The sequence below is a fragment of the Puntigrus tetrazona genome, chromosome 3, assembly GCF_018831695.1.
Source record: "Puntigrus tetrazona isolate hp1 chromosome 3, ASM1883169v1, whole genome shotgun sequence".
In the NCBI taxonomy this organism is placed as follows: domain Eukaryota; kingdom Metazoa; phylum Chordata; class Actinopteri; order Cypriniformes; family Cyprinidae; genus Puntigrus; species Puntigrus tetrazona.
Genome location: NC_056701.1, coordinates 2,462,166 through 2,487,195, shown reverse-complemented (window position 1 = coordinate 2,487,195; position 25,030 = coordinate 2,462,166). Strand labels below are relative to the sequence as shown.

The 25,030-nt window shown below is 39.7% G+C and overlaps 3 protein-coding genes across 8 annotated transcripts in view; 1 reads left to right on the top strand and 2 right to left on the bottom strand.

The window, feature by feature from the left end:
• LOC122341572 (tripartite motif-containing protein 16-like) overlaps positions 1-25,030 on the bottom strand; it is a 341,738-nt gene that overhangs the window by 204,317 nt on the left and 112,391 nt on the right. The window lies entirely within an intron of this gene.
• On the top strand, positions 2,966-8,068 carry LOC122341591 (zinc-binding protein A33-like). Of its 6 annotated transcripts, none has more exons than XM_043235050.1 (7): positions 2,966-3,064; positions 3,221-3,338; positions 3,513-3,579; positions 4,014-4,178; positions 4,250-4,472; positions 5,660-6,139; positions 6,904-8,068. In XM_043235050.1, exons 4-7 carry the CDS (start codon positions 4,146-4,148, stop codon positions 6,942-6,944), a joined length of 777 nt encoding a protein of 258 aa, XP_043090985.1. In that variant the 5' UTR covers positions 2,966-3,064; positions 3,221-3,338; positions 3,513-3,579; positions 4,014-4,145; the 3' UTR covers positions 6,945-8,068. The 6 variants fall into 6 exon arrangements, 5 of the variants coding, with proteins under 5 accessions (XP_043090985.1, XP_043090986.1, XP_043090990.1 ...); XR_006250471.1 differs by having other exon boundaries at positions 2,972-3,064; positions 4,577-5,900; positions 5,977-8,068; XM_043235051.1 differs by having other exon boundaries at positions 2,972-3,064; positions 3,293-3,338.
• The window catches only part of mast1b (microtubule associated serine/threonine kinase 1b), a 25,524-nt gene continuing 12,691 nt past the window's right edge, over positions 12,198-25,030 (bottom strand). Inside the window, exons 8-27 of the mRNA XM_043235017.1 lie at positions 24,349-24,558; positions 24,144-24,245; positions 22,582-22,714; positions 22,439-22,506; positions 22,233-22,309; positions 21,808-22,016; positions 21,375-21,513; positions 20,942-21,074; positions 20,109-20,274; positions 19,901-20,002; positions 19,088-19,210; positions 18,902-19,011; positions 18,655-18,809; positions 17,915-18,159; positions 17,589-17,813; positions 16,428-16,657; positions 16,219-16,341; positions 16,006-16,142; positions 15,730-15,917; positions 12,198-14,808 (exon numbers count right to left, since the gene is read on the bottom strand). Of these exons, the coding sequence (XP_043090952.1) occupies positions 13,295-14,808; positions 15,730-15,917; positions 16,006-16,142; positions 16,219-16,341; positions 16,428-16,657; positions 17,589-17,813; positions 17,915-18,159; positions 18,655-18,809; positions 18,902-19,011; positions 19,088-19,210; positions 19,901-20,002; positions 20,109-20,274; positions 20,942-21,074; positions 21,375-21,513; positions 21,808-22,016; positions 22,233-22,309; positions 22,439-22,506; positions 22,582-22,714; positions 24,144-24,245; positions 24,349-24,558 (4,389 nt within the window). The 3' untranslated portion in view covers positions 12,198-13,294. The remainder of the gene's footprint in view (positions 14,809-15,729; positions 15,918-16,005; positions 16,143-16,218; positions 16,342-16,427; positions 16,658-17,588; positions 17,814-17,914; positions 18,160-18,654; positions 18,810-18,901; positions 19,012-19,087; positions 19,211-19,900; positions 20,003-20,108; positions 20,275-20,941; positions 21,075-21,374; positions 21,514-21,807; positions 22,017-22,232; positions 22,310-22,438; positions 22,507-22,581; positions 22,715-24,143; positions 24,246-24,348; positions 24,559-25,030) is intronic.

Sequence of the window (25,030 nt, the reverse complement as noted above, 5' to 3'; positions counted from 1 at the left end):
AAATAACCCTCTAAAATAAAAAAAATGGGTTTATTACAATATCAGTCTGTTAAATATCAGTCTGCTGCCAGATCCTTTCCAAACATAAACACTTCATTTTTAACCTTTAAAGTAAAGAACGTTACTGCAATATTTAATCGTGACTGTAAACGGTAAAGTCCGCCTGACTGACGCACTCCTTACGAATTCAAATGTTAGATACTCGAAGGCAGGATACTCGAAGGCTCATTGGCTCTCGATTGCGACATGCAGTGTTTCCAGTTAGGCGTATTCAAATGATATGCGCGCGTCTTCACGAGTTACCTGAGAGAGGATCGGGAAAATAATATAGATAGTACTTTCAGCGATTAACAATATGGATTGTACTCTGCACCTTAAACAAACCTGCTGTATTGAGATTTTTGCAATAAATTATTTATTTGTCACGTTTTTCTCATACCGTACAAAGTCAGTTATGTTTAGGTTTAGAGGCAGGACTGGGATTAGCGACTACAAAAATATTTTTAAATGCTGTGTTGCTGCGAAAAAATACTGTATATCATTGTTAGGTTAAAATCTAAAATCGCTTATTGATAAAACGCTAAAAATGCACTGATCCTAATTATTCAAAAGATTTTTTTTTACAAAAAAAGTAGCGTTTTGAAATACGCCTAAATTGTACGTTTTAGCGTCAGTAAAAAATGTACGTTTCATGCTTGTAAATATTACGTATTCAGATGTACGTATAAACATGAGATCAGGCTGCCGCCTTTAAATTTGGGGCAACCTATATCAGATCTCAACATTACCAAAACCTAAATAAATGGGTTTTTTTCCAATAATTAGCATACTATAAAACATTTTTTTTTTCTGTTTTTTTTTTTTTAATCAGACAATGAAATAAAATATTTTGTACATATAATAACAGTCCTCATTTTAAGTATGGAATAATTGGCCGGGTTCCCACATCACCGCCTCGGGTGTGCATTGTTTTTCTAATAATTTAACGGCCTGTTGTCAATTATTCCGCTTATACCGCATTTGCCACACTTTAGTACATCGATACTTTAATCCAGGGTAAAAAAAACAAACACAATGAAGCACAGCAACATTCAAGACAGACATAAGATCAAACAAAATCAGTGAAGTGAACGCCCAAGAAAGGACAACAAAGTCCAATTCAACAGAAATAGCTATCATTGTAATTCACTTCCGTCTTTATGCTGCACAGTGCACAAAAAATCTGCCATTTAAAGGGTGTTTCAAAAAATTAATTATTAATAAATTAACATTTATGGCTGGTGGTGTGAAATTCATGCGGGCCACATCTGGGCTGACTCTGGCCTTCTTAAGACTCACATCCAGATCATCCCGAATCAGTTTACTGTGTTGCATCCTACTAAAAGTAGTCAAACTCTGTCAAGCCATATGTACAGTCTCAAACTTCCATTTGATTTAGTCAACATCCACACCACAAGTGGCCCTCATCTGTTTTGTAATATTGCCAGTGATCCCTGTGCCATATCTTTGCCACAACTGGGCTGAATATGATTTAATATACCTGGGCCACATTTTTGGCATCACATACAGGCCGCTTCAGGCTCTAGTGTTTTTAACCACGTAATGCACATTTTAGGTTTCAGATACACATAAATACTAGCAAGACAATACATTTAGAGCTTGCAAAATACACAGAAGTCTATGGAAGCAACAATAGCAATCCATTAAAATTTAATACGCCAGCGTGTTTTATTCATATCGCATACACATAGTGTCTTACTCTACTCTATACCCGGTTCACTGGCCACTTTCGGGAAAAACCAATTAATTGGCGCCATGACGACAAGACAAGACACAGTCGTTTACACATATTTGTCAATCGGAATATCTGTTTGTTCATGACATGGCGAGCAAGTTCATGAATTATTTAAATAAATAAGGAAAATATAAATAAAAGCGACCCATCTGGCCTACGGCTTTATTGTGATTGCGGTTAGTCGCGGGACAAGCGTGGCGCGTTGCCATGGAAACAGTACACAGTAAAACAGAATTTTGTAGCAAAACATAGAATCGAGTTTTTATCAAATGATTACTATATTATTAGTTTGGCCAGTTTCGTGGCGTGGAAGTTAAAGAAGGCATTCGACATGCGTTTCCATGACAATAATTGCACACTTTCAGCATTCCATTGCTCCGTAGTATAAACAAAAAGTAATAATCAACTTCAATATTTAGTAGACAATTAAGCTGTATTAGCATCCATTCAGCGGTCTGGACAGAGACGGCAGTGTTACAATTCATTTGTGGAGAGGTCTTCGAGATCTGAGTCAGAGATTTGGTTTTAAGCTTTGGCTACAGAGCAGAGAAAACAAGAACCCGGGAGCCAAGAATGGCACACACACACACACACACACACACACACACACATATATAAAGACTGCAGTTCAAACTAGACTCAAAGTTTATTCAAAAGGCAGGGCATATTTATAGTCAATAGCAGAAGTTACATTTTTCAATATTGCATATATGAGCTTGTGATCATTTGAGCAATAATCCTCCTCTGTCTAACAACGCAATCTACCCACATCCTTTAAAAAAAGCTTTCCAACACATGTTTGACATAAAATCAAGTGTTGCAATGTCATTATGAAGATAATATGTCAGGTCTTTTTTTAGATTAGGTCAGATTCAGTTTTTCTTTCATTACAGAGCACTACAAGATTTTGAGTATCTCACACATAACAGAGAAAACAGCCCGGTCATAACACGCATCTAGCTCTGAATCAGATCTGAAGTAACTCACTTGATCAGTCTTTTCTGTTCATGTCTCCGTAAGCAGACATGTGTTGATCATTGGGTTTTGATCACGACAGACTGGAGAAACTCTATTTGTGACAAATGAAGAGCAAAAGAGAAAACCCCTCCCTTTTACATCACTAACCTATAAGAGCTCCTTCTCCTCTCTTTTACGTCGACTCTCTCTTCTCTTGAGAAAAGCGTTCAGTGGAGAAGGAAGAGAAACATCAAAGAAGGAGTTTTGAGGAATTGGTTTCCAAGCAGACAGCGGATCTTTGTGGATCTCAAGGTGATTAATTTTTGTTAAACCGTCTTACTTGTGAAGTGAAAGTAAAGTTTAGATGGCTGGAGGTTACTCAGTGACAACGGCTTCACTGTCAGAAGATGATTTTCCCTGCACCGTGTGTTGTGAAGTCTTTAAGGATCCTGTTGTTTTATCATGTAGTCACAGTGTGTGTAAAGAGTGTCTTCAGCAGTTCTGGAGTGCCTCTAAAACTCAGGACTGTCCTGTCTGCAGAAGAAGATCCTCAAGAGATCATCTAAAAAACTTGTGGCATCTAAAGGTAAGAGGTTTTCAGTGAGAAACGCTTCTGTGGAGGACAAACAGACTGTGTGTGTTGGATTCTTTATATATATATATATATATATATATATATATATATATATATATATGTGTGTGTGTGTGTGTGTGTGTGTGTATGTATATGTTTATATATATATATATATATAAATTCTAGGCAGGACTTCATTACAGCAGTGAAGACTTTATGGCAGAAACTTAAACACAATGAAAAACAAATCAAGGTGAGGAAACAGAAATTGAATCATTGCAGCCACAGAATCAAATACAGTTATGGTTATCAATATTCAATATGTGGATTCCAGTTCATTACTTTTGTGAATGACAGGTAGGATATGAAAAGTATATATTTTTGGTTTTGTTAGATTTGCAAAAACCATGTTTTCATTATGTTATCATGTTTTGTGTTGTATTTATTAGTAAGCTTTAATTTTTTTTTACCTTAGTAAAATAACCCAAACACAGTTCGATTGATATTAACTTATTTTTTTCCTTTTAAAAAATATTATAACAATTATTTACATTTTTTGTGAATGGAACTCCTTGTCGTATTTAGTATCTCTAATATGTCAGTATCCGAGTTTATTTCAGTTAATAATGATGTGAAGTGTTCATGTGTGTTGATTGAGATGATTGAAGTGAATGTGATTGATTTCAGTGTCAAGCGAAAGGTGAAGAAGCTACAATCACTGAACTGAGGGAGGAAGAGGAGCAGACGACGATAAAGGAGAAGCTGAAGCTCAGCAGGCACGTCTCAACTGTTTCAGACACAATCAAAGACACGGATGACATGATAAAAGACAATGACATCTGCTTTCTGAAGGTCTGATTTCAGATCATTGATTGATTGATTGATTGATTGAGTTGAAGATGAACGTCGTGTTTGTTTTGCAGGAGTTTCCAATCTCAAAAGAAACTGGAGTGATCTGCTGGTGTTTCTGGACTCACTGCTTCTGTCAATTCCACTTCAGTTCTGACCCTGAATCTTCTTCCAGAGTCCAGATCTCATCACAGCCGGATCCACAGACACCTTCAGGAGCTTTGATTCATGTTCCACGATACTTGGGCAACCTGTCCTTCAGAGACCGGAGGGAGATGGAGGACACTGTCCAGAACAGTGAGTCTCAGAGTTTTAGGTGTACATTTGTAGATTGAAGCACGTATTTATAAGTGAGTGAAGACCATACTAGCTCTATAATGAATATTATTTTTTGTTGTCAGGTGTCATTTCTTCATCTTCTCAAGAACAACAGATTAAACAGTGCAAAAGAGAAAAGAAACTGAAGCACCATTGAAACACTAAGCATCAAATTAAATTTTGTTCTCAAGGAACTTCATCATGCATTTCTAGTTTTTCAAAGACTTTGCATTATAATGGCATTACTAGAATAACTATTTAGAGTCTATAGAGTTCATCAGGTATAATTAAGGCGATGAAGATAAAGATAATCCAGTAACTAAGTATATTTATGCATTTCCAATAAGACACAGAGTTAACACAGATACAACATTTATTTCTGGATGAGGGAAAACTTAAGTACTGCAGATAACGAGGGAAAGACAGGTGCTGGGGTTTAACTGATGATAGACTAATGAACTAATGAAAACAGGAACAAAACCAAATATGGGCAAACAGGAACTAAACAGAAACCGAATGAAACGCAACCGAAGAGTTCAGGGGTGTGACGGCATTCCCAAAATTATTACTAATGTACAATCTTAAATTAACCGATTCAAAAAATGATTACGATAGAATCTCGGAAATTGTGTTCTTAAAAATCATACTTATATTTTCAAGTAAACTGTTATGATTTACCAATCAGCAATTAATTCAAGTATTCATAACAAGCCAACCTGTGTGTCTGGAACAATCTCCCCATATTGTATTTAGGCCCCCCGTGTTGCCAGTTGTCAGAAAACGCAGTGTATTTCATTTATCGTCACGTGATAAACAACACTTTCAATAAAATCTTACCAACGAATCGAAGACAGATTTGTATGTGAAACACCGCAGATATGCAAACACACAAACAGTGTGACCGAGTTGAATAAACGCGATCGGATGATGCAGAAAACACTAATTTTTGACTCCTTTAGCGACTGATTCTTTTTCGAACTCTTCCAAAATAACTGCCCGTCTCGATGGACACAAATGTTTGAGTTACGCATTCAGCGTTTGTGTCCGATGCCATTCAGCACTGATAATAAAAAAATACCAATAAGGAAAATGTCTGATGTGTTTGATAATCTGTGTTGGGATGACTTTTGGTCATTTTACGAACATCTGTTGATGTGTCTCTTCAGCTCCTGTGACTCTGGATCCAAACACAGCTCATCCACGTCTCGTCGTGTCTGAAGATCTGACCAGCGTGAGATTCATGGAGCACGAACAACCTCTTCCTGATAATCCTGAGAGATTTGATAAATATTACTGTGTCCTGGGCTCACAGGGTTTTAACTCAGGAACACACTTCTGGGACGTGGAGGTCAAAGAGAATCGATGGTGGATACTTGGAGTAACTACAGCATCGAACGAAAGGAAAGGGTGTGTGTTCTTTGACAGTAATGCGTGGTATGTGCAGAACAGAATGTCTACACTCACTAGTTTTGGTATTAAACAGGATCTCGACTGTGTGAGAGTGTGTCTGGACTATGAAGGAGGAACGCTGTCTTTCTCTGATCCTGCTACTAACACACATCTACACACAATCACAACCACCTTCACCGACACCATCTTGCCGTTCTTCTGTTGTTCATCCTCTCTGAGGATCTTACCACCAATTGGTAAATAACTCGTCACGTTTCGATATTAGATTTAAATCAAGTCAAAAGTGCTGTTGAGCTGAATGTCTGTGATTGGGCCGCAGATGATCACATGACTGATATCCAGCACGACAGACTATTCCTCATTCAGTGCACTTATACATGAACCAGCTAAACAATTTGATAATCACTGCACTCAACTCACACAGCCTTTGAGAGTAAATCGATTGCGGACTCTTTTTTGCGGTGCATTGTGGGATTGAATGCACTCGAGTGTGTCCACCATTGCTTTGGACAACACTTAAAATGGCTGTACACTATTTGAGGGTATAGGGGGCGATTTGGGATACAGCTGAAGCGTGTTTGACTTGAAGCAGTGTATGACTTCGGTGTGTGACATCAAAGTACCTCGAGAGCGATAATAAAAAGCATAAGGAACCATCAGCTCTTGATACTTTGATGTCAAACAACGATCGGTCGCCGCGGCGCCTCTTCAAGACGAACGCATTGCTGTTATATTAATTACATTTAAAAAATGCTCATTTATTAATTTGGCAATTGACGGATATCAATCAAAGTGTAAAATAATCAGTATGAATTTAAAAGATTGTCCACTGAGGTGAAGTTAAAATCAAGTCACAATTCATAAAGGCATGGAAAACCTTGAGAAATCAGGACCATTTTAAAATCGTGACAATCAAAAGACACTGAAAATATATATATGCTGTAGATAAATAGATGTTACGTACGGAGACATAGTTGATTTCTCTCTCTCTCGCTATTAGGAGACTGCGCCCTTAGTGGACGTCCGAAGACGCATCTATAGAGGGTATGAATTGACGTCATTGTCCCACGTGAACAATCAGGTACACGCCCCCCGAGTGGCGAAACGTTCAGAAAAAATGGCAGGCCGTAATAACAGCAGCTGCCAGTATAACTGCAAATGATCAGCTTAAATTAAATTTAGTTGGACTTGACAGTAGCCCTAACAACCTGCCAAACGAGCAGTGGACGCCGTATATATTTCCCGCCATATATACGTACGCCGCTGAGGAAGTACACCAAGGAAAGTTCAAAAGCCTACAAAAGCCTTGTTGACTGCACAACTTTTTAACATTTTAGACGTGTTTTTGTAGATTTCATGCTGCACACTAATGCCGTCACTCAGTCTTTTTGCCTCTTAGTGGGCGGGGCCACACTCACTCCAGCTGATGATGTCATGTACATACCCTCTATTGATTCGTTCCTGGAAATCCGGCATCTTTTGAAATGGCGGGACACAGGAGTTCGGAGGAGAGAGAGGGAAGAGTTGTAGTTGTCTTTGTGGTGTGCTGTGAACTTTGTGCAGTAACACAGTGTTGAAACCCTTTTTCGTGTTAAATTAGTTATGTACAGAACTTAATATTTTGTTGTTGAAATCAATTAGCCAGTTTTTTCACCTGTTAGGTGAGCTGGCAAATGCACCGTTATTTATTTATCTATTTTTTCTATGTATTGTGAATAGTCTGTCTCCTGGTATTAAGGCTGTGTGCCGGTTTTCTTTATTATAAATATCATTTTCAACCGTTCACAGCAAAAAAAAAAATGGAACTAAGTCTTTTAAATCTCAAATACTAAAAAATGCTAACTGTACTATAAAAAACAACCTTTGTCAGACCAACAAACTAACTTAGTTGTCTGAACAAAGAAGTGTCTGAATGTAGAAGGCTTTGTGAGTTCCCAGCATGCATAGCAGCATGACTGAATTATGCAGTTATACTGTTGGATTATTGTTTTGCTGTTTCCTGACCTTTTTGTTTTTGTATCATCACTGTTAGCTATTTGTTGTACTTTGATGGTATTGTATATGTCAGCATATGTTGATGTGCATACATATATATGTATTTTTATGTATATATGTGTGTGTATATATATCTCCTACATTCTCTTTTAAAATAAATCCTATTATTCTCCATCCATTTTAAGAGTCACCTTTTCATTATTTGATTGAACTTAACGTATTTTATGTCTACAGGTTAAATGTTGCCATCAAACGAGAGTAAAAACATAGCAGATGATTGAACAGCACAGCGTTCTCTTTCCTCAAACACTATATATGTCTGTTATGTATGTGTGTGTTTTAAGAGCAGAGATGAAGTGGCGTATTTGCCGTCTGCCTACTTTTGTACGTTTTAAATATTCTGCGCAGGAGCGCTTCATGAGAGGTCAGTTAATGTCAGATGCAATAGCCGACACGCAGTGTTATTTAATTACTGATTTTTTTTTCCCTTTCTATTTTTCCCCTCCATTGCTTTATTGACGTCAAGTCCTGCATCTCTGTACATCTTGAATCATCTTCAATGTTTGTTTCTCTTGTGCTAATGGATCTCTCTGCCTTCCGCTCATAGTTCCCAGATAGGCCTACGTATATTTTCTCTTCTTCTACCAGCCAACATTAAACGCTCCTGTGTCATCTATCTGGACATTTAAATCTACACAATATCCTCCGGCAGTGGCATGTTTTTAATCAATCTACGTGACTGCTTATACGGCCTGCTTAACGTAATAACAAATGAAATGGCGTGGCAAACACGTCTTTGTGGGGAAATTGTTTTACCAGAAGTCTACATGTGGCATACTTTCATAGAAAAGCAACAGTTTAAATTGCATTCAATTTATTTTCTACAAAGCATACGAGCTTCACATCTGTCCGTGATCTCTGTCTGATTCAGTCATATTAGTCTTTTAGATCAGTGTCTCTCAGTCTCATCTCCAAAGCCACCACCTTCTCCGAGTCAATACCTCTTTTATATTTAAAAAAATATACATTTTCCATTGATTGCTTTTTAGTTTCGAGTAATTATTTTTAAACTATAACAAATTCGAGATCGACGTAAACATACTGTTCTGTATTTGCAAAAACAGCCTGCTTAGCAAGAACATCAAAGCGGATGTTCGTTACAAACTGAACGTTCTTTAAAGTGAACGCTCACAAACTTTTCCAAAACACGCCTCTTCGGCGAGAATCCGTTATGAAACGGTAAACTAATTTTGACTGCAATGTATACTGAACCGTGTTCCAGCGAAACTAGCCTATGATTTAGACGTGCCAAGAGCGCGCATACACGTTTGCGCATTAATAATAACGGATAAAAGCGCGCCTTATGGAGTCGTTGCTGTTTTATGTCACTATAATCGCTTGAACATAATATAAACTCTTTAAAAAAAAAAATGGTGTGAGAAAAACGTCAGATCATATATAAAAATCTATATTTATTCATTTGACTTGGCCCAAACAGCGCAAGTTTTATTCCACACACGCATTCGGACCGTTTTCTCTTCTTGTGAGAAGCTTGCATTGCTATTTTGGCGTTGAACATTTCATCCATGTAAGTCCCAAGTCTGTCTTCATATTAACATCAGCTGGTCGCGAGCGTGACATCCTTAGCCACGCCCTTCCAACCGTCAGTGTTCATTTTTGAATTAAAACGTCTACTTTACGCGGTAGAAAAAAAAACAACTGACGTCCGCTAGTTTCCTCATTCAATAATCTGCTTCTCTCCGAAGTATGTCACAATATGGAGGTAAAATCGGTGGCAGACCTTCTTGAAAACAGTCTGAGGTGAATTATACATGCAGTTTATGAGATTTAAACTTGCAAATCAGTCAGTCTGAGAACATATTTTATTTTTGAACATGAAAAGTTAGCTAGCTTTGAACAGCTGAGAGGCCTTCCTAAGATAGTAGTCAGCTTCACAGACGAAGTCAAGAGTCGTTGAATATCGTGTAAATGTCTCGCATTTTCCTCAGTCTGTTGTATTTTTATTAATCATCCTATTTAAAAAAGCTTTTTCTGTTTATTTTGTGCGGCATAGTTTCAGCTAGCAGCACTTGCGTAGTAAACAGTTACTAAAAGGCTGTGAAGGCTGTCGAACTAAATGTGGAGTTGGTGTTTCCTGTCAGAAAACAAACTTACCTGTTTACTTTACTGGATAATTCGCTATATATATATATATATATATATATATATATATATATATATATATATATATATATATATATATATATATATACTTGTGAAAGTGATTAACCGTGCGCACCAGCATCAATGAAGCTATTAATGGCATAGATTTTCAGCCATATTGAGCGAGAGCTTCTAAGGGTAGGAGGGTGTAGGGGTTTCTTAAAGTGTCCTTCTGCACCATCATCATCCCGTGCCCATACGGAGGTGCTGTTATCAAGTAAAGGATCACGAGGGCCCGAAGTGTCCGTCAGTTAAACCAATCTAAGCCCTCGTTCCGAAGGGCCCTCTGAAGTGTCTAGTTTTGAGCACTTGTACAAGAGTCTCTGTGGTGAGAATCAATATAGCAGAAGAGCGACCTCTGCTTGCAATTGAAGGAATCTCATTGTTGAGTGTTTTTAATACCACAGTTTCCATCTTTTTGATATACACCTGACTTGTAATCATATCTAAACGTATTATTAAAGCTGAGGTGTTTTATTTACTTAAATGCTGCATTTGGTCGGACACAGCCCGATAGTAGCCTATATTTTCGGATTGGAATTCATGTATTAATACATATATTGCAGTTTCAGGTGTAAACAAATAACATGGCAATGTCTCTGATTGTCGTTGTTTTTATTTTCTAAGTCAGAGGGATTTTTAGCTTCTAAAATGCTAGTAAATTTTGTAGATGCTGTGTTTTTTTTAGCTTGATCTGCTTCTAAATGCTTCTAAAAGCTGGTTTATTGCTTTAAAATGATTAATAACTTATGTATAATGCACACACACGTTTTCATGGACCCACATCACTTGCTCCTTGTTTACACAGAGATTTCGGAAGTGTTACCTTTCGCTGTGAATATCTAGACGTATCGCAATGGAAGATGATTTCGATGTATTGTTGAACGGTGTAAGCTGATAAACTATTTTATCATTTAAGAATTTATCTACAAACACATGCAAAACGGCAGCCAACAACACCAACAAAAACCCAACAACAAACAATTGGCTTTATTATTACTGCACTTTATTATTAATATTTTTTTTTTTTGAATTGCATTAGTTTATAACATTGCCTGAGGTGAGAAATCATAAAAAAACTTTAAATAAACAATGATATAAGAAGTAAATATACAAAACAATTCACAGGTAAAACAGTTTGAGGAAGATTTATGCAAAGCAGCACGATTTTTAATAATCAAACAGGGCGAAAATCGTTCAAATAAAGTTCTAAACAAATAAATACAAAGAGATAAATCAATAAAGTGCATTCTGTAACATTGCTTGTACTCGTTGTGTGAGTAACGGTGTCTCAGGCAAACGCTATGCCTACAGAATCTAAACACTGACGTAATCTATCCTACATACACACACTTCACAGCACAAACCAATCAGAAAACACAATAAGGGCATATACACCCTACCCAAAATATTAATATACTTATAAAAGATGACATCCTCACAAAAAGTATTGCGGTATTACCGTATCTGATATATACAATGGATCATAGATACCACTGTATCGTTAACGTATCCATGTATATTCAAGGTGCATGTCCAAAACAATTGTATTATTATGGTACAATGTCAAAAAAATGGTAATACCAAAGAAAATATGTGGGTTAATATATTTGGGTAAAGTGTAAAGTCCTCTACTGGCAAAAGACAGTCAATCAGGGATCAAGGATCAGCTGATTTGGAAGAAAATCATTGCATTAATGTGGCACCAAACACTCCTAAGACATCGCTAGATTCACTACACAGACTCTCCAAAGGACGTTCACACAAACGCGAGAGTGACCGTGTGATTTAAAGTGTAAACAGATTGGATCAGTTCCACATGTAACATGAAGCCACTTCCAGAACATCGATTTATCTTTCGCAGACCACTAGACAATGTCAACCTACTACGTAATAAATTCCTATAAAAGTTGGAAACAATGTAGCAAAAGTGAATTAAAAGCCCTGAATGGGTTAAAATGAAACATCTACATATGGACCGCCTCATACTTCACAAACTCTTCTGCATATACTAAAGAATAATTCAGGCTTCTTCAGATTTGTAAGAATTCAAGTGTATAGTCCACAGTGCATTTACTGACCTATAATATATATATATATATATATAATCTAACACGATGACATCATAGTGACCCGAGTTCATCTAATAATCTCAATATTATTTCATAGCAATGCCATTCTTGAGGTTTTCCCTCCAGTCTCAGAGTAGCAAATTAAAACTATATATACTCTCTTCTACTTCTTTCCAAAGATAATTCAATTCATCCACATGAAAGTCAACATGAAATGACATCCTCAACCCAATTTACTTCCATAACGGTCATGCTTCCTTTCCAATTCTGTGTTTATGTGCTATTACTGCCATTTTGCTAATTGGCATTCAATTTCTCAATGAAGTAGTCAGTAGAAAAGACTGCATTTCCTATTAAGTAGGTATTTTACTACAGATCTTAGTCAGAGTGGATGCAAATTAAATAAAATAGCAATCCATTAGGAAAGTAAATTGATTTCATGTTGACTTTTACTGGGCATTTCCAGTGCAAATGTAATTAAGACAGCAGAAACAAGCACTTATACACAGTTCTGTCCTTGTGCAACAATCATTTCCCTTTTCTGCCAGTGTAACCCTCCTAAACCTCTAGTTAGGCAATCTGATGCCTCTATTACAGCACTGCTGTTGGCATTTTAACAGTATAGCTGAGGTACTGGACTGAGATCGCTTAGTTCAATGGCGTTGGTCACTAGGTAAACACTTTAACTACCTCTCCTTTCTAAATCTGGCAAACTGATTGGTCGATATGGTGATGGATGACATGTCATGCCCTCTACAGGCCGGGCAGGAATGATTGATGTGCAGTGTTCACTAGCATTAGGTCTTTCATTTTTCATATCTTTTTTTTTGACTCTTCTATTCACAATATACATGTAACATGCATCTAGAGAGACATACTGCTTTATTCTACATCCACATATGATGGTGGATATATTCTTACGACATATGCACAAACAAACATATTTAACAACAGTCATTTTGAAGCACCTTTACTTTACTTTTTTTGTTCTGTTTATATGTTGGTTTAATGGCTGTAGAGTTTTTTTTTAATAGTCAACAGGGCAATTATTGGGAACACATTGCATTTAATGTTCCAAACAGAATATTCCTGTTAAGAATATTAAGAATGCTTGGAAGAGCTCTTTGATGCCTTTTCAGGCTTTGATGATCCAGGACCGGGCCATGTTCCCGTCAACCCACGACGACTCCCAGATGAGGCTTCAGACTTTCCCAACGTAGCGGCTCGTTTGTCCTCGTTGGTTTTGGAGCTGTCCTTAGCCTTTCCACCATCCTGAGAGCCCAACTTCATTGGCCCGAGCACGGTTTTTGCCACACTGGTGAGCTGCGTCACAAAACTTGACCTGTCACCGGGAGATATGGCACGTGATTTGCTTGTGCAAGGCGATCTAGGGGTTGGGGACGGAGAGGCCGGGGACTCTTCAGCCGCTTCCAGGCGACATTTTTCCTCTTGAGGGACTCTGGCTGACACTGATGGGGTTTGAACCCGTTCTTCAATAGTTTTGGACTGGGCAGGAACTGCTTCTGAGACTTTCGTTGTCCCAACAGAACTAGGCCGAGTCCCCTCAATATTCAAAGGTCCTTTACTTGACTTGCTTGCATCAAGAGCCATTGTCTTTGCAGTTTTCTCATTCACTGGGATCTTTCCCATCTCTTTGCCTTTTTCCAGCCCTTTAGAACCATCAGTTTGAAGGCTATGGAGTTCCTGTGCTCCAGAGCTCTGGACATCTGGCAGTCGTTCTGGGACCTTGGGACCAGATCCCATTGCATAAAGTGATTCGATTTTTCCCACATCCCTGGCTGCCTCCTTCGCTGTCGAGACAATTTGAGAAGACTCAGATTTGGAGGCCACTTTTTCCTTCTGAGGTGGCTCACCAAACTGGGTTGAGGATTTAGGATCCAAGGTGGTTGCTACTGGTTGGGTTTTTAGCGCAGTCCTTAAAACTGCTTCAGTTAAATCAGGCTGCCTCACTTTCCCCTCTGATTCTTGTCCAGCTGTCGAGACCTGTCTGCCGAGGTGCCTCACTGGACTCATTGTTTGTGTTGTCATCTGGTCGGGTGGAGACGGCGGAGCACCGGGTGTGTTTTCGCCCTCAATTTCCATCAAGCTCTGGAGGGCATGTTCACAGTGGAATGACTCCCGGCGGTATTCTGCATGCACAACCTCCAAACCATGCTTCCTCATGGACACGCAAAGTCCACCTTTTCTGTCTGAGCCCACAGAAGATGTGGATGATGGAAATGTAGGTGGAGGGGGCGGCCCAAGCTTCTCGGTTGATTGCACCCTTTGTAGGAGAGGTGAACGGGGCGGTTCTGCGCTCTTGGGTCGGGGGCGTGTAATTGGAGGAGAGGCGTGGAGCTTGGCAGGGAAGGCTTGGGTGGTGTTGGAGCTGCCTACAGTATGTCCAGCGATGGGCGGCGGGGAAGATGAAGTAGGGGATGGCGTGTGGGCCAGTGGAGACAGAGGAATGTTCCCGGCAGATTTGCAGCGAGCTGAACGGTACTGCCGGTGGAGTTTGGGCGAGAGACCGTAAAGAGAGCTTGGCCGCATGTGCTGCGATGTCGCAGGCGAGTTTGGCGTGCTGGACGCGGGTGAGCTGCTCTGGGACGAGGTGCCTGAGAGGACAAGGACAGAATGGGTCAGAACCTCAAAGAAACATAAAATCATGCACATAATCATTCAAAAAATCTAACACTGACTGAAATATCAAAGGCTAATTAAGGTCATTTCATTGCTCATCTTCTGGAAAGGAAAGAGGGACCGTATGTGTCAGAAATGTTATCATCAGTAGGTCGAACTGAAATCGCTTTTTGCTCTCTAGAAAGGCGCTGTTTTGTAACCAGATATTTGCACATATATAAAACTATTCAAATTGTTCAGCTAGTTGAAAACTTAGGCCTAAATCATACTTTTATGTCATGCATTATATATGTATATAAATATTTAAAAGAAAAAAATGTTTCTAGCAAGAAACTTGGTCTTCAGAGACAGTGGATTCTGAGACACATTATGAGTAATACTCATGTACTCTTGGCATTCCCAGCACGGATGCAAGAGGCACGAATAGTTAAAAACACTAAACACTAACTCTGTTGAGTAATGTACTGCTATAATGCAATACATTGTGTATAAAAGATACACTGTTTAGCAACTTCGTTTGCATACTTGCATAATCTCAGTCAATCAGAGTTAACGAATCAAAATTCAAGTAAACATATAAGAAATAACATATATAGGCTAATAAATAATATATTTATATAACAATATTATTAACATTTTCATACAAGAGTAAAAGTAAATATATATTTCTTGTTTTATTTACACATTAAAAAAATACAAGTAATTTAAAGTAATATTGTTTATTTATTTATTAGTAATATTGTTGAATTTATAATTTAGAAAAACGCTGTTCTAGAAAAACTAATTTTCTAAAACTGTAAACAAATATAAACAACACCACCAAATCAGCCAATGAGACTCCACATTTGACAGGCATTTTTAATAGATAATAAAGCAGTGGGAGGAGGAGGTCTGACCGAGGTAGGCGGAGTCTGGAGGAGAGCGATACGTCTGCGTGGGCGAGCGAGCAGACAGGTTGTGTGTCGGTGATCCAGGCAGACTGTCTCCAGATGAGAGCGAGCGATTCAGAGAGGACAGACTGCGACTAGTGTGAAGAAGATTGGACTGTTTTGTGATCTTGCGAAAGAGAGAGCTGCGCTTCTTACTGCAGACAGAGAAAGAGTAAAGCAATTGATTAAAGCATCTACATAGATGATATGCATATTTATATGAAGGCAATCACTGTTTCTGACCTCTCTTGACCATCTTTTGCAGCTGACCTCTTGTTGCGTCTGGCCATCTTGGCTTTGTAGCTAAGCTTCCTTGCTGGTCCAATCTTTATGGAGGTGTTTTCGAATGGGGTGGTGGTTACTGTCACTTTGCTGCCACTCTGAAAATTCAGTACAGCGTGTTAAATTTGAGGAATATCTCCAGAAAATAAGTCAGATGTGTTAGTGGTGTCGTACCTTCAGAATGAGCTCCACCACCTCTGTGTGCACCAATCCATGAACAGACTCCCCGTTCACATGGGTGATGAGGTCGCCAGCACATAGCCCCGCCTCTTGGGCCGGCCCACCACACTCGACATGCTGTGATTGGATGAAAGCTATGTCAATCACGGCATGTAACTTTCTTAAGCTACAAATGAGAAGAATGTTCCAGAATGTGTCCGTACCCAGACCATGTGATGTACGCTGTAGACGTTACTGTCACCCATGTAGACTCTGATGGCTCGCAAAGTGAAGCCATACTTCTTTCCAGAGCGATGGATGGTGATCGGTGAGCGCAGGACATTAACTGTAGGTGAGTAGTCACGACTCGGAGAAGAGTCACGAGACGAGGGATTGGACGAGATGGATCGAGGAGACATAGGACTGGCTAGTGGTGACGTACCATGCTGCTCAACTAAGAAAACAAACATCATAATATAACAAAACTTATGTCAATGCCACATACATTCAAATGCTTGATAATGCTACAAATCATTCTTTAATTAATGCACAAATTATGTACAATTAATGTTTTTATTATACATTGAAGATAACGTAAACTATGATTTTATGGAGTGTATGCACAAATAATACAAAAACCAAAAAAGAGAACTCTATTTTTAACTGATTTATAGTTGCATTTTTGAACTTGCACATAGTACATTTACAGAGACTTACTATACACTTAAATACACTTTATAGTATTTCATGTGCATGTACTTATTTCTTAAAGGTGTTATATGTAGGATTGAACCAAATTCTCTCCAAATTCAAAATACTGGAGACGTTTTTTTTCACCTGGCCCCTCCTATTCAAGACTTGACGCACATGCAGGTTGCCAGATTCCTGCTCAGACCCCTTTCATTTGCCAGCTTCCATGACTGAAATTAAATATGCTGTGTTTTCCGCCATTTGGCAACCCGTGGTTCCGAAACACAATTGGGTAAACTGGCAGCGGGCGGGTTTCACAAACCAAAACAAAAACCGACATTCCGGTCCGGAACGCACATTAACAAAGCGTAGCATAGTTTTTCAAATAAACAAGTATGGTACCTTAGTATGTTTCATAAATATCTGCAAACATATTACAATATTTTTATGATTTAGTAGAGTCAAAATCCTACATACAGCACCTTTAAAAATCTGCCTGAAAAATTCAATGGGATTTGTTAATTTTATTTTCAGTTTATTTAGTATTTTAATTAGTTATTAATTATTGTTAATGTATTTTTATTATTGAACTTAAAGCATGCCAAAAAGAAAATAGTACAATTAATGTTCGAGGATTGTGATTTCATTGGTAGATGTAAATTATTAATTACTAATAATAATGATATAGGTCTCACCTGCAGGTATGATGACAGACAGGGCCGTGGCGGAGGCTGATTTTATGACTTTGGTTCCAGAGCGAGTCGCGCTGCGTTTCTCGCTGTCGGTGGAAATTTGATGATGTCGCGCTCTTCGTAAGACGAGGTCGCTTCCGACACGGGGCCCAAATGAGTCTGGCATGTGTAGAGGAACGGCGGGAGCGGCAGCGGCAGCAGAGGCATCAGCAGGCCGCAGGTGTTTATCTGAGAAACAGGAAGATGTGAAACTTGTGAGCCATCGGTGGGAGGCACAAAGAGCAAGTGACACCCAGGAACACAACAGTAAACTTATATGTAAACCTCACCTCCAGGAGGCCCAACTGATGCTGCAGAGCTGAACTCCACCGGTCCGGAGCAGACGGGCACGCTGGCGCCCTCTAGTGACGAGCCCCTGGTTTTCATGGGTGTTTGTCGAGTGTGTCCGTCAACGTCTCCCTCTAGTGTAGAAGCGAAGCGGTGCGTGTCCATCAGTGCAGAGAAACGCCGGCGAGCGCCAGGGGGACTGGAGTCTGATTCGGTGAAAGACGACTCTGAACATGACAAACGCTTCCTACAGAGACAGCAGAACAAATGGAAGGTGTTAATGAAGATTACGTCTCTACGGCAACCATTGTTATTGATAATAATTCTAATAATGATCAAAATTAGATGTGTATATTGTCATTGTGAGGTTGTTACAGTGGTGTGACTGGTTGCCAAGGTGTTGCTAGGTGGTTTCTATGCTGTTCCAAGTAGTTGCTAGGGTGCTTTTAGCTTTTAGTGTATGCTGTTCTGAGTGCTCAATGGCTGTTTTGAGCATTTCTAAGGTATTTTAATACATGCCTTGCATTGTTAGGCAGTTTTAGGATGTTTAAAATGCGGTACTGTGTGGTTGCCAGTGCAGGATATATTACTTACAAATTGTAGTCTGTTGTAGCTACAAATTGTGTTGCATTACACAGTTTAAGTAATATAATCTGACTAATTTTAGACAACTTTTAGATTATTTGTGGTTGCTAGGTGGTCGCTAAGGTGTTTCTAGGCTGTACTGGGAGGTCAGTCTTACATCTCCGGGGATCCGGTTCTCCAGCTCTTGTCTCGAAGGGTCACGCTGCCCAGACTTTCTCTCTTACTGCGATCTTCTCTGTGAGCTTTGGGCTCTCTGCGGGTCACCACGGGTTTGTGCTCCAGCTGCGACAGATGCTCCATGCTGCTGTACACCTGTGATTCACATGCACTAGATCAGTCCTTGAACAGGCTATATTACCCACAAACCTCAGTGTTGTGTGTAAAGAGCTGAATCTGGGGCTAACCTTGCTGAAGCGTGGAGAGCAGGAGGAGAAGCGATGAATCTCCACTGGCTCGTCGTCATTGGTGTCGTCCTCATCGTACGATTGAACGTGATGATATCGCTCTGATCGCGCTGAAACAGATGGATGAGTTACTCACTAATGCACACCATCAGACAACAGCGCACACACCATCCATCCTTCACTCACTGTCGAAGTAGCTGGTGTCCTCCTCTGACTCCAGATGAGGGATGAACTCGGCTTTCTGTCGGAGCAAGCTGCTCCAGTCCAGATCACAGAAGAACGGATGCTGCTTCACCTCGAAGGCTCCACCTGCGCAAACAAAGGAATTTGATCAACGACAGTCAATGAATAATTACAATGAACAAACTACTAACAGCAGAAAAAAAACTGATTTGGTGGCTTTTGCTAAAAAAAACCTGGCAACCTTCAGAGTGCTTTTACACTTTTTACTGTTTTGCTGATACATGGTTTCTGACAAAAGGTGTTCTGAGTAGTTTCTAGGGTGCAGATAGTTGGTTGCTATGGTGTTTTTTCCCTATGCTATGTGGTTGCTGATGGTTCTGCATGATTTCAAACTTGATATGGGTTGCTAGGTTTCCAAAGAGTTCTAAGTAGATATGCTGTTGCTGGGGTGTTTTAATGCATGCTATGCAGTTAGGTGGTTCTGAGTGGTGTTGTACTTCCAGTTCATAAGGTGCTCTGACTGGTTGTTGTTATGGGAGTTCTTCTGACTTTAAGTGTGCAGTTATTTGATTGCCAGATGGATCTGAGTGGTTGCTAGCGTGATGCAACGCTATGTTGTTGTCATGTTTTTAAGTCTATAGGACCTTTTCCCTTATTTTGCTGTCAACGAATGGACCGCAGTTCAAAAAGTAGGTTTAGGGGCTTGCGTTTTTAATCATCAAATGCTCATTAATATAATACAGCTCTAAGCTAAGTCAACAGCTGTAACACTTGTGTATTTAGTGGCACTGGGTCACTTGAGGTGTGTGACGTCACCTGTGCCCAGTCTGAGCAGCGGGTTGGTCTGCAGGAGACATGAGATCAGGTGCTGTGCGTCAGCGGGGAGAGCATCATCATCCTCAGGCCACGCAATATCATCTACACACACACAGTATTTTGCATTATGTACATCTTTTTCATTTAGATTCATGACATTGTTTGACTGTGCGAAATATACATTATTTTATTGTAGGCGTGTCTTTACCTGTGATCACCTGACCAAACAGCTCCTCTGGTGTGTCACCAAAAAATGGCACGCAGCCCACCAGGAACTCGTAGAGGATGATGCCCATGGCCCACCAGTCCACCGGCTTGCCGTAACCCTGTCGCAAGATGACTTCTGGGGCGATGTACTCTGGGGTGCCGCAAACCTGGGGTCAAAAGTCAAAGAACATTTCTATGCAGTTTCAGCACATTCCTATGCAGTTGCTAAGGTGTCCATAGTAGGTGTTCGGAATAGTTTTTAGTGTGTTGCTATAGGATTGATTAGGTGTTTTGATTAGTTTTAAGTCTGTTGTTATGTGAGACATTCAGAATAGTTTTTAGCATTGTTCATAGGCATTTTAAATAGTTTTTGGTGCTTTGCGATGGGGTTGCTGTGGAGTATGGGTTAGTTTTCAGGGCGGGTCCAAGACGCTGTGAATAGTTTTCACTTCTTTTTTACGGTGTTGCTGAGGTTTAGCATATTCCAATGCCGTTGCTTGGAACTGTTTTCAGTGCTTTGCTATGGGGTTGCTAAGATGTTTGGAAACATTCTTAGCTCGATGTTTTGCAGTTTCAGGTGTTGGAGGTGCTTGGAATAGTTTTCAGCATGGTGGTGTTTGCAATTATTTTTAGAATGTTGCCATGCGGTTGCCAAGGCATTGCTTACAGGCTTCATCAACACTCCATCAAGGACATTTCACCATAAATATAAATGTGAAAATGACATATGTTACAATACAAAAAAAGCAATTTAATAGGAACACAACACCATTAAAACTCTAGTTTTGATCATAATTATGTACAGTATAGAATATTGTAAGTATTTTCTGGTACCTGTTTATCCAAGAACTCCCTGGTGTCCTTCTCGATGTGTCCCTCATACAGATTTGTGGTGAGACTCATGAGACCCATTTTTGACAAACCGAAATCAGTGAGTTTAATGTGACCCATTGATGTGATCAGCAGACTGACGGAAAGAGAGAGACAGACGGAGATGATGTGAGACAGTCTCTACAGTAACACACACTCAAGCTGAGTGGCACTTCTGACATGTGTTTAATTATATAACACAATCTGTCCAAATGACAGATTTCAACAATTTCATTAATCTCACACAGGAAGTGCTGTATGTCACTGCCCAACAGATGGCAAATGAATCCCAGCAATCATTTAATTGACTTTGCACAGTCACTTAGTAAATGACATGCTCCCTGCCAACATCATTACATGTAATTCAGAATTATTTTAACTGTTAGTGGCGTATTACTTGTCTGGTTTGAGATCTCGGTGCACAATTCCATAGTTATGTATGTATTCGAGAGCCAGGACTGTTTCAGCGAAGTACATGCGCGCCATTTCCACGGGCAATGCTCCAATATTCTTTAGCAGTGTTGCACAGTCGCCTCCTAAAATGAAACACACAGATGAAATTTTGTTAACTTCTCAGCTGTTTCTCATACTACTACACAAAAGCCTCCTGCTTCTCAGATGTTTCTCCTGAGAAAAATACTCTAGTAATCATCGGGTGTTTCAGAAGAGATCTCGAATTTGCTCAAGATTCCCAACACAAACTTTTCTAATGATTTGCTGCTTTCCACATTCATTTTATAGCTTTACTGACCGATAGTGACTCTTCTGGGTCTGTTTAATTTCTCACACAGCTTTAAAAGGGCAATGAAAGAATATATTGCCTGTCTCACCCTCCACGTACTCCATGACCATACACAGGTGTCTTCTGGTCTCAAAGGAGCAGAACATGCTGACCACGAACGGGTTCTCTGCGAATGTCAAGATGTCTCGCTCCACAAACGCCTGCTGGATCTGGTTCCTCAGAATCAGGTTCTGTTTGTTGATTTTCTTCATAGCAAAGCGCTGTCGCGTCTCCAGATGGCGGACCAGATACACCGCGCTGAGAAACACACAGTATCTTCTATCAGTGTTTCAGCTCCTCTGCGCGTGTTTGCTTATTTAGTAGATGGGTTTGTATCCAAAGTGACAGCACTTTTAAAGTTACCAAATTTTCTGTTACAAATAAATGCTGTTCTTTTAAACCTTCTATACCCATTTATATATTCAGGCAAACATCTGTGTGTGTGTGTGTGTGTGTGTGTGTGTGCTGGTTTACCCGTAGGCTCCATTGCTGATAAGTTTGATGGTCTGGAAATCTGCCTCTCCAGGTGGCTTCATGGGTTTTATTTTTCCCTGGTAAAGAGAAAAATCCCCTTAGACTCTTGCACAAGATGTTATCATCATCTTGTAACAGACGGTTTACTGACAAACAATTGTTTTTGGATTTCCTGGGGCGGTGTGTGTGTGTGTGTGCGTTCATACCTCTGCAGAGTCGTCTGTCTCCGGTGTGACGGGTCCCTCGCTGTCGTAATGCTCTCGACTGACCATCTCTGAAACACAGAGGTGACGGTGATCAGCCGTGCTGGGATCAGTGCGCTGTGAGTGCTGTGTGACTGAGCTCTCACCCTCCAGAGGGTCTCTGGTCAGACCCAGCTGACTGATGATGTATCGCGGGATATCGGTCTTCATCAGGTGTCCTTCTTTAGCGTGATCTTCAGCCGCCTCCAGCAGATGGTAGAACTCTTCAGGGTTAAACTCCTGGAAAACGTGTCAGCCACATCTGTTAGTGCTACTATACTGCTATTGAGGTGTTTGGTTTAGTTTTTAGCACATTGCAGACATGTGGTTGCTGAGGTGTTTGGAACAGATTTCATTGCGTTGCTATGTGGTTGCTAGAGTGTTTGGATTAGTTTTTTTATCATGTTGCTATGCAGTTGCTGAGGTGTTCGGATTAGTTTTCAGAACGTTGCTATGTGGTTGCTGAGGAGTTTGGAACAGCTTTCAGTGTGTCGCTATGTGGCTGCTAGGTTCGAGCATGTTGTTTTGTGATTAGTTTTCAGAATGTTGCAAATGGTTTGGAATGGTTGTCGTTGTGTTGCTATGCAGTTGCCGAGATGTTTGTAACAGATATCAGTGTGTTGCTATGCAGTTGCTAGGGTGTTTGGATAAGTTTTCGTTGTGTTGCTGGGTAGTTGCTGTGGTGTTTTGTTTAAGTTTTAGAATGTTGCTATGCGGTTGCTGCAGAGTTTGGAACAGATTTCACACCGTTGCTATGCAGTTGCTAAGGAGTTTGGAATAGATTTCAGTTTGTTGCTATGCGGCTGCTAGTGTGTTTGGATTTGTTTTTTATCATGTTGCTATGCAGTTGCTGAGGTGTTTGAATTAGTTTTCAGAATGTTGCTAGGGTGTTTGGAATGGTCGTTGTTGTATATCTATGCAGTTGCCGAGATGTTTGTAACAGATATCAGTGCGTTGCTATGCAGTTGCTAGGGTGTTTGGATAAGTTTTCAGCATTGCTGAGGAGTTTAGAACAGATTGCAGTGTGTTGCTATGCGGTTGCTAGGGTGTTTGGATTAGTTCTCATCATGATGCTATGTGGTTGCTAAGGTGTTTGTTTGGTTTAATTTTTGGAATGTTGCTATAAGGTTGCTAGGGTCTTTGGAATAGTTTTCTGCCTGTTGTTTTACTCTGATATAAGCCATAAATCCAATACAAGTTCAGTTTGGTTCAGGGTTCAGGTTGCATTATTGTTTGGCTGAGGATCAGCACTAGGGTTCAGTTTCTGTGACAGTCTAAAGCTAAAGCTGAATTAAACTGAACATTTGTAATTTGCTGAAGCACATGAACACACTCTCATTTTGGGAGCATCTCTGTTTAGGGATAATGAATGGTTCATGTGGTTTAATCCTGGAGCAGCACAGAAACATTTCCAAATGAGTTTTTCAGGCAGTGAATCACAGAAGGTCAGTGATAACAGCTCGCAATCTAAATGCTAATGCACACGCAGGTTCGACTCACTCTCGCTCTTTTGTGTGTTTTGCAGTGATTCTTGTTTAAAATACTTTTCTGAAGTAGGAGTGAAAATTGGAAAGCATTAGGCTTGTGTTGTTGGTGTCCAGAGGGGTTTGAAGCTTCATGTTATCTGATGAATGGATAAAAGAACAAGCAAAAGAAAGCCTTTTCTTACCAAGCACTCCAAAAGTCGAGCAGGTCGAGCGATGATGAAGAGGAGTTTCTTCACCAGCTCAGTGACGAAGGTCAACTCTGAACTTTCTGACCGCTTGTAAGCCTGAGAGACACAAACATTTAATCACGTCTCCACATTGCAGTAAATGTGTGTTTTTGTTTTTTGGGTGGGTTCAACGAGGTGACAGGAATGACGATAAACTCACGTCATCCAGAAGTTTCTCCAGGTTCTCCTGCAGCTCAAAGAAGTAGATGGACGTAATGAGACCCTCCTTAGATTTGGTGAGGCAGTCTCTGGACAGCTCAATGATCTGGTGGTGGATGAAGCTCAGGACCCCGTCGGCCAGCGGCAGAACGCTCTCAGGACAGTATGAGTGCATGAAGTCACACAACCTGCCCTCCATCTGCGCCGTGGCCTGACAAAAACAAACCGTTCATTATTTTATAATAATTATTTTAACACTGCTACTAATAATAGGTAATAATTATGTTATGTAAAATATAATAAAAATAGATGGTAGAAAATGTTAATAATAATAATAATAATAATATATTAAGTTAGTATTACTATTATTATGTATTTTTAAATATTATTATATTTCTGGATTATTTTTAATAGACAGAATACTTAATAAGTTAAAAAATATTTAGTGTAAGTATATATTACATTATGTCTATATTACATTACATATATATATATATATTACATTATGTAAGTATATATTACATTATATTACATACAGTCGTCCTCAGTTAACCTGATGCTGTTCTTACCAAATAAATGTGTTTATCTTACAGCAAACTGAGAGACAGACACCAGACACCAGTGGGAGCCAGTGTGTGTGTGTGTGTGTGTGTGTGTGTGTGTGTGTGTGTGTGTGTGTGTGT

Bases quoted from the DNA above. Each gene is read 5' to 3' on its own strand.
- LOC122341591 (XM_043235050.1), top strand. From the start codon at position 4,146: ATGATAAAAGACAATGACATCTGCTTTCTGAAG. The intron at 4,473-5,659 runs GTGAGTCTCAGA...GTGTCTCTTCAG, and splicing joins GGAGGACACTGTCCAGAACA to CTCCTGTGACTCTGGATCCA. The intron at 6,140-6,903 runs GTAAATAACTCG...TCTCGCTATTAG, and splicing joins GAGGATCTTACCACCAATTG to GAGACTGCGCCCTTAGTGGA.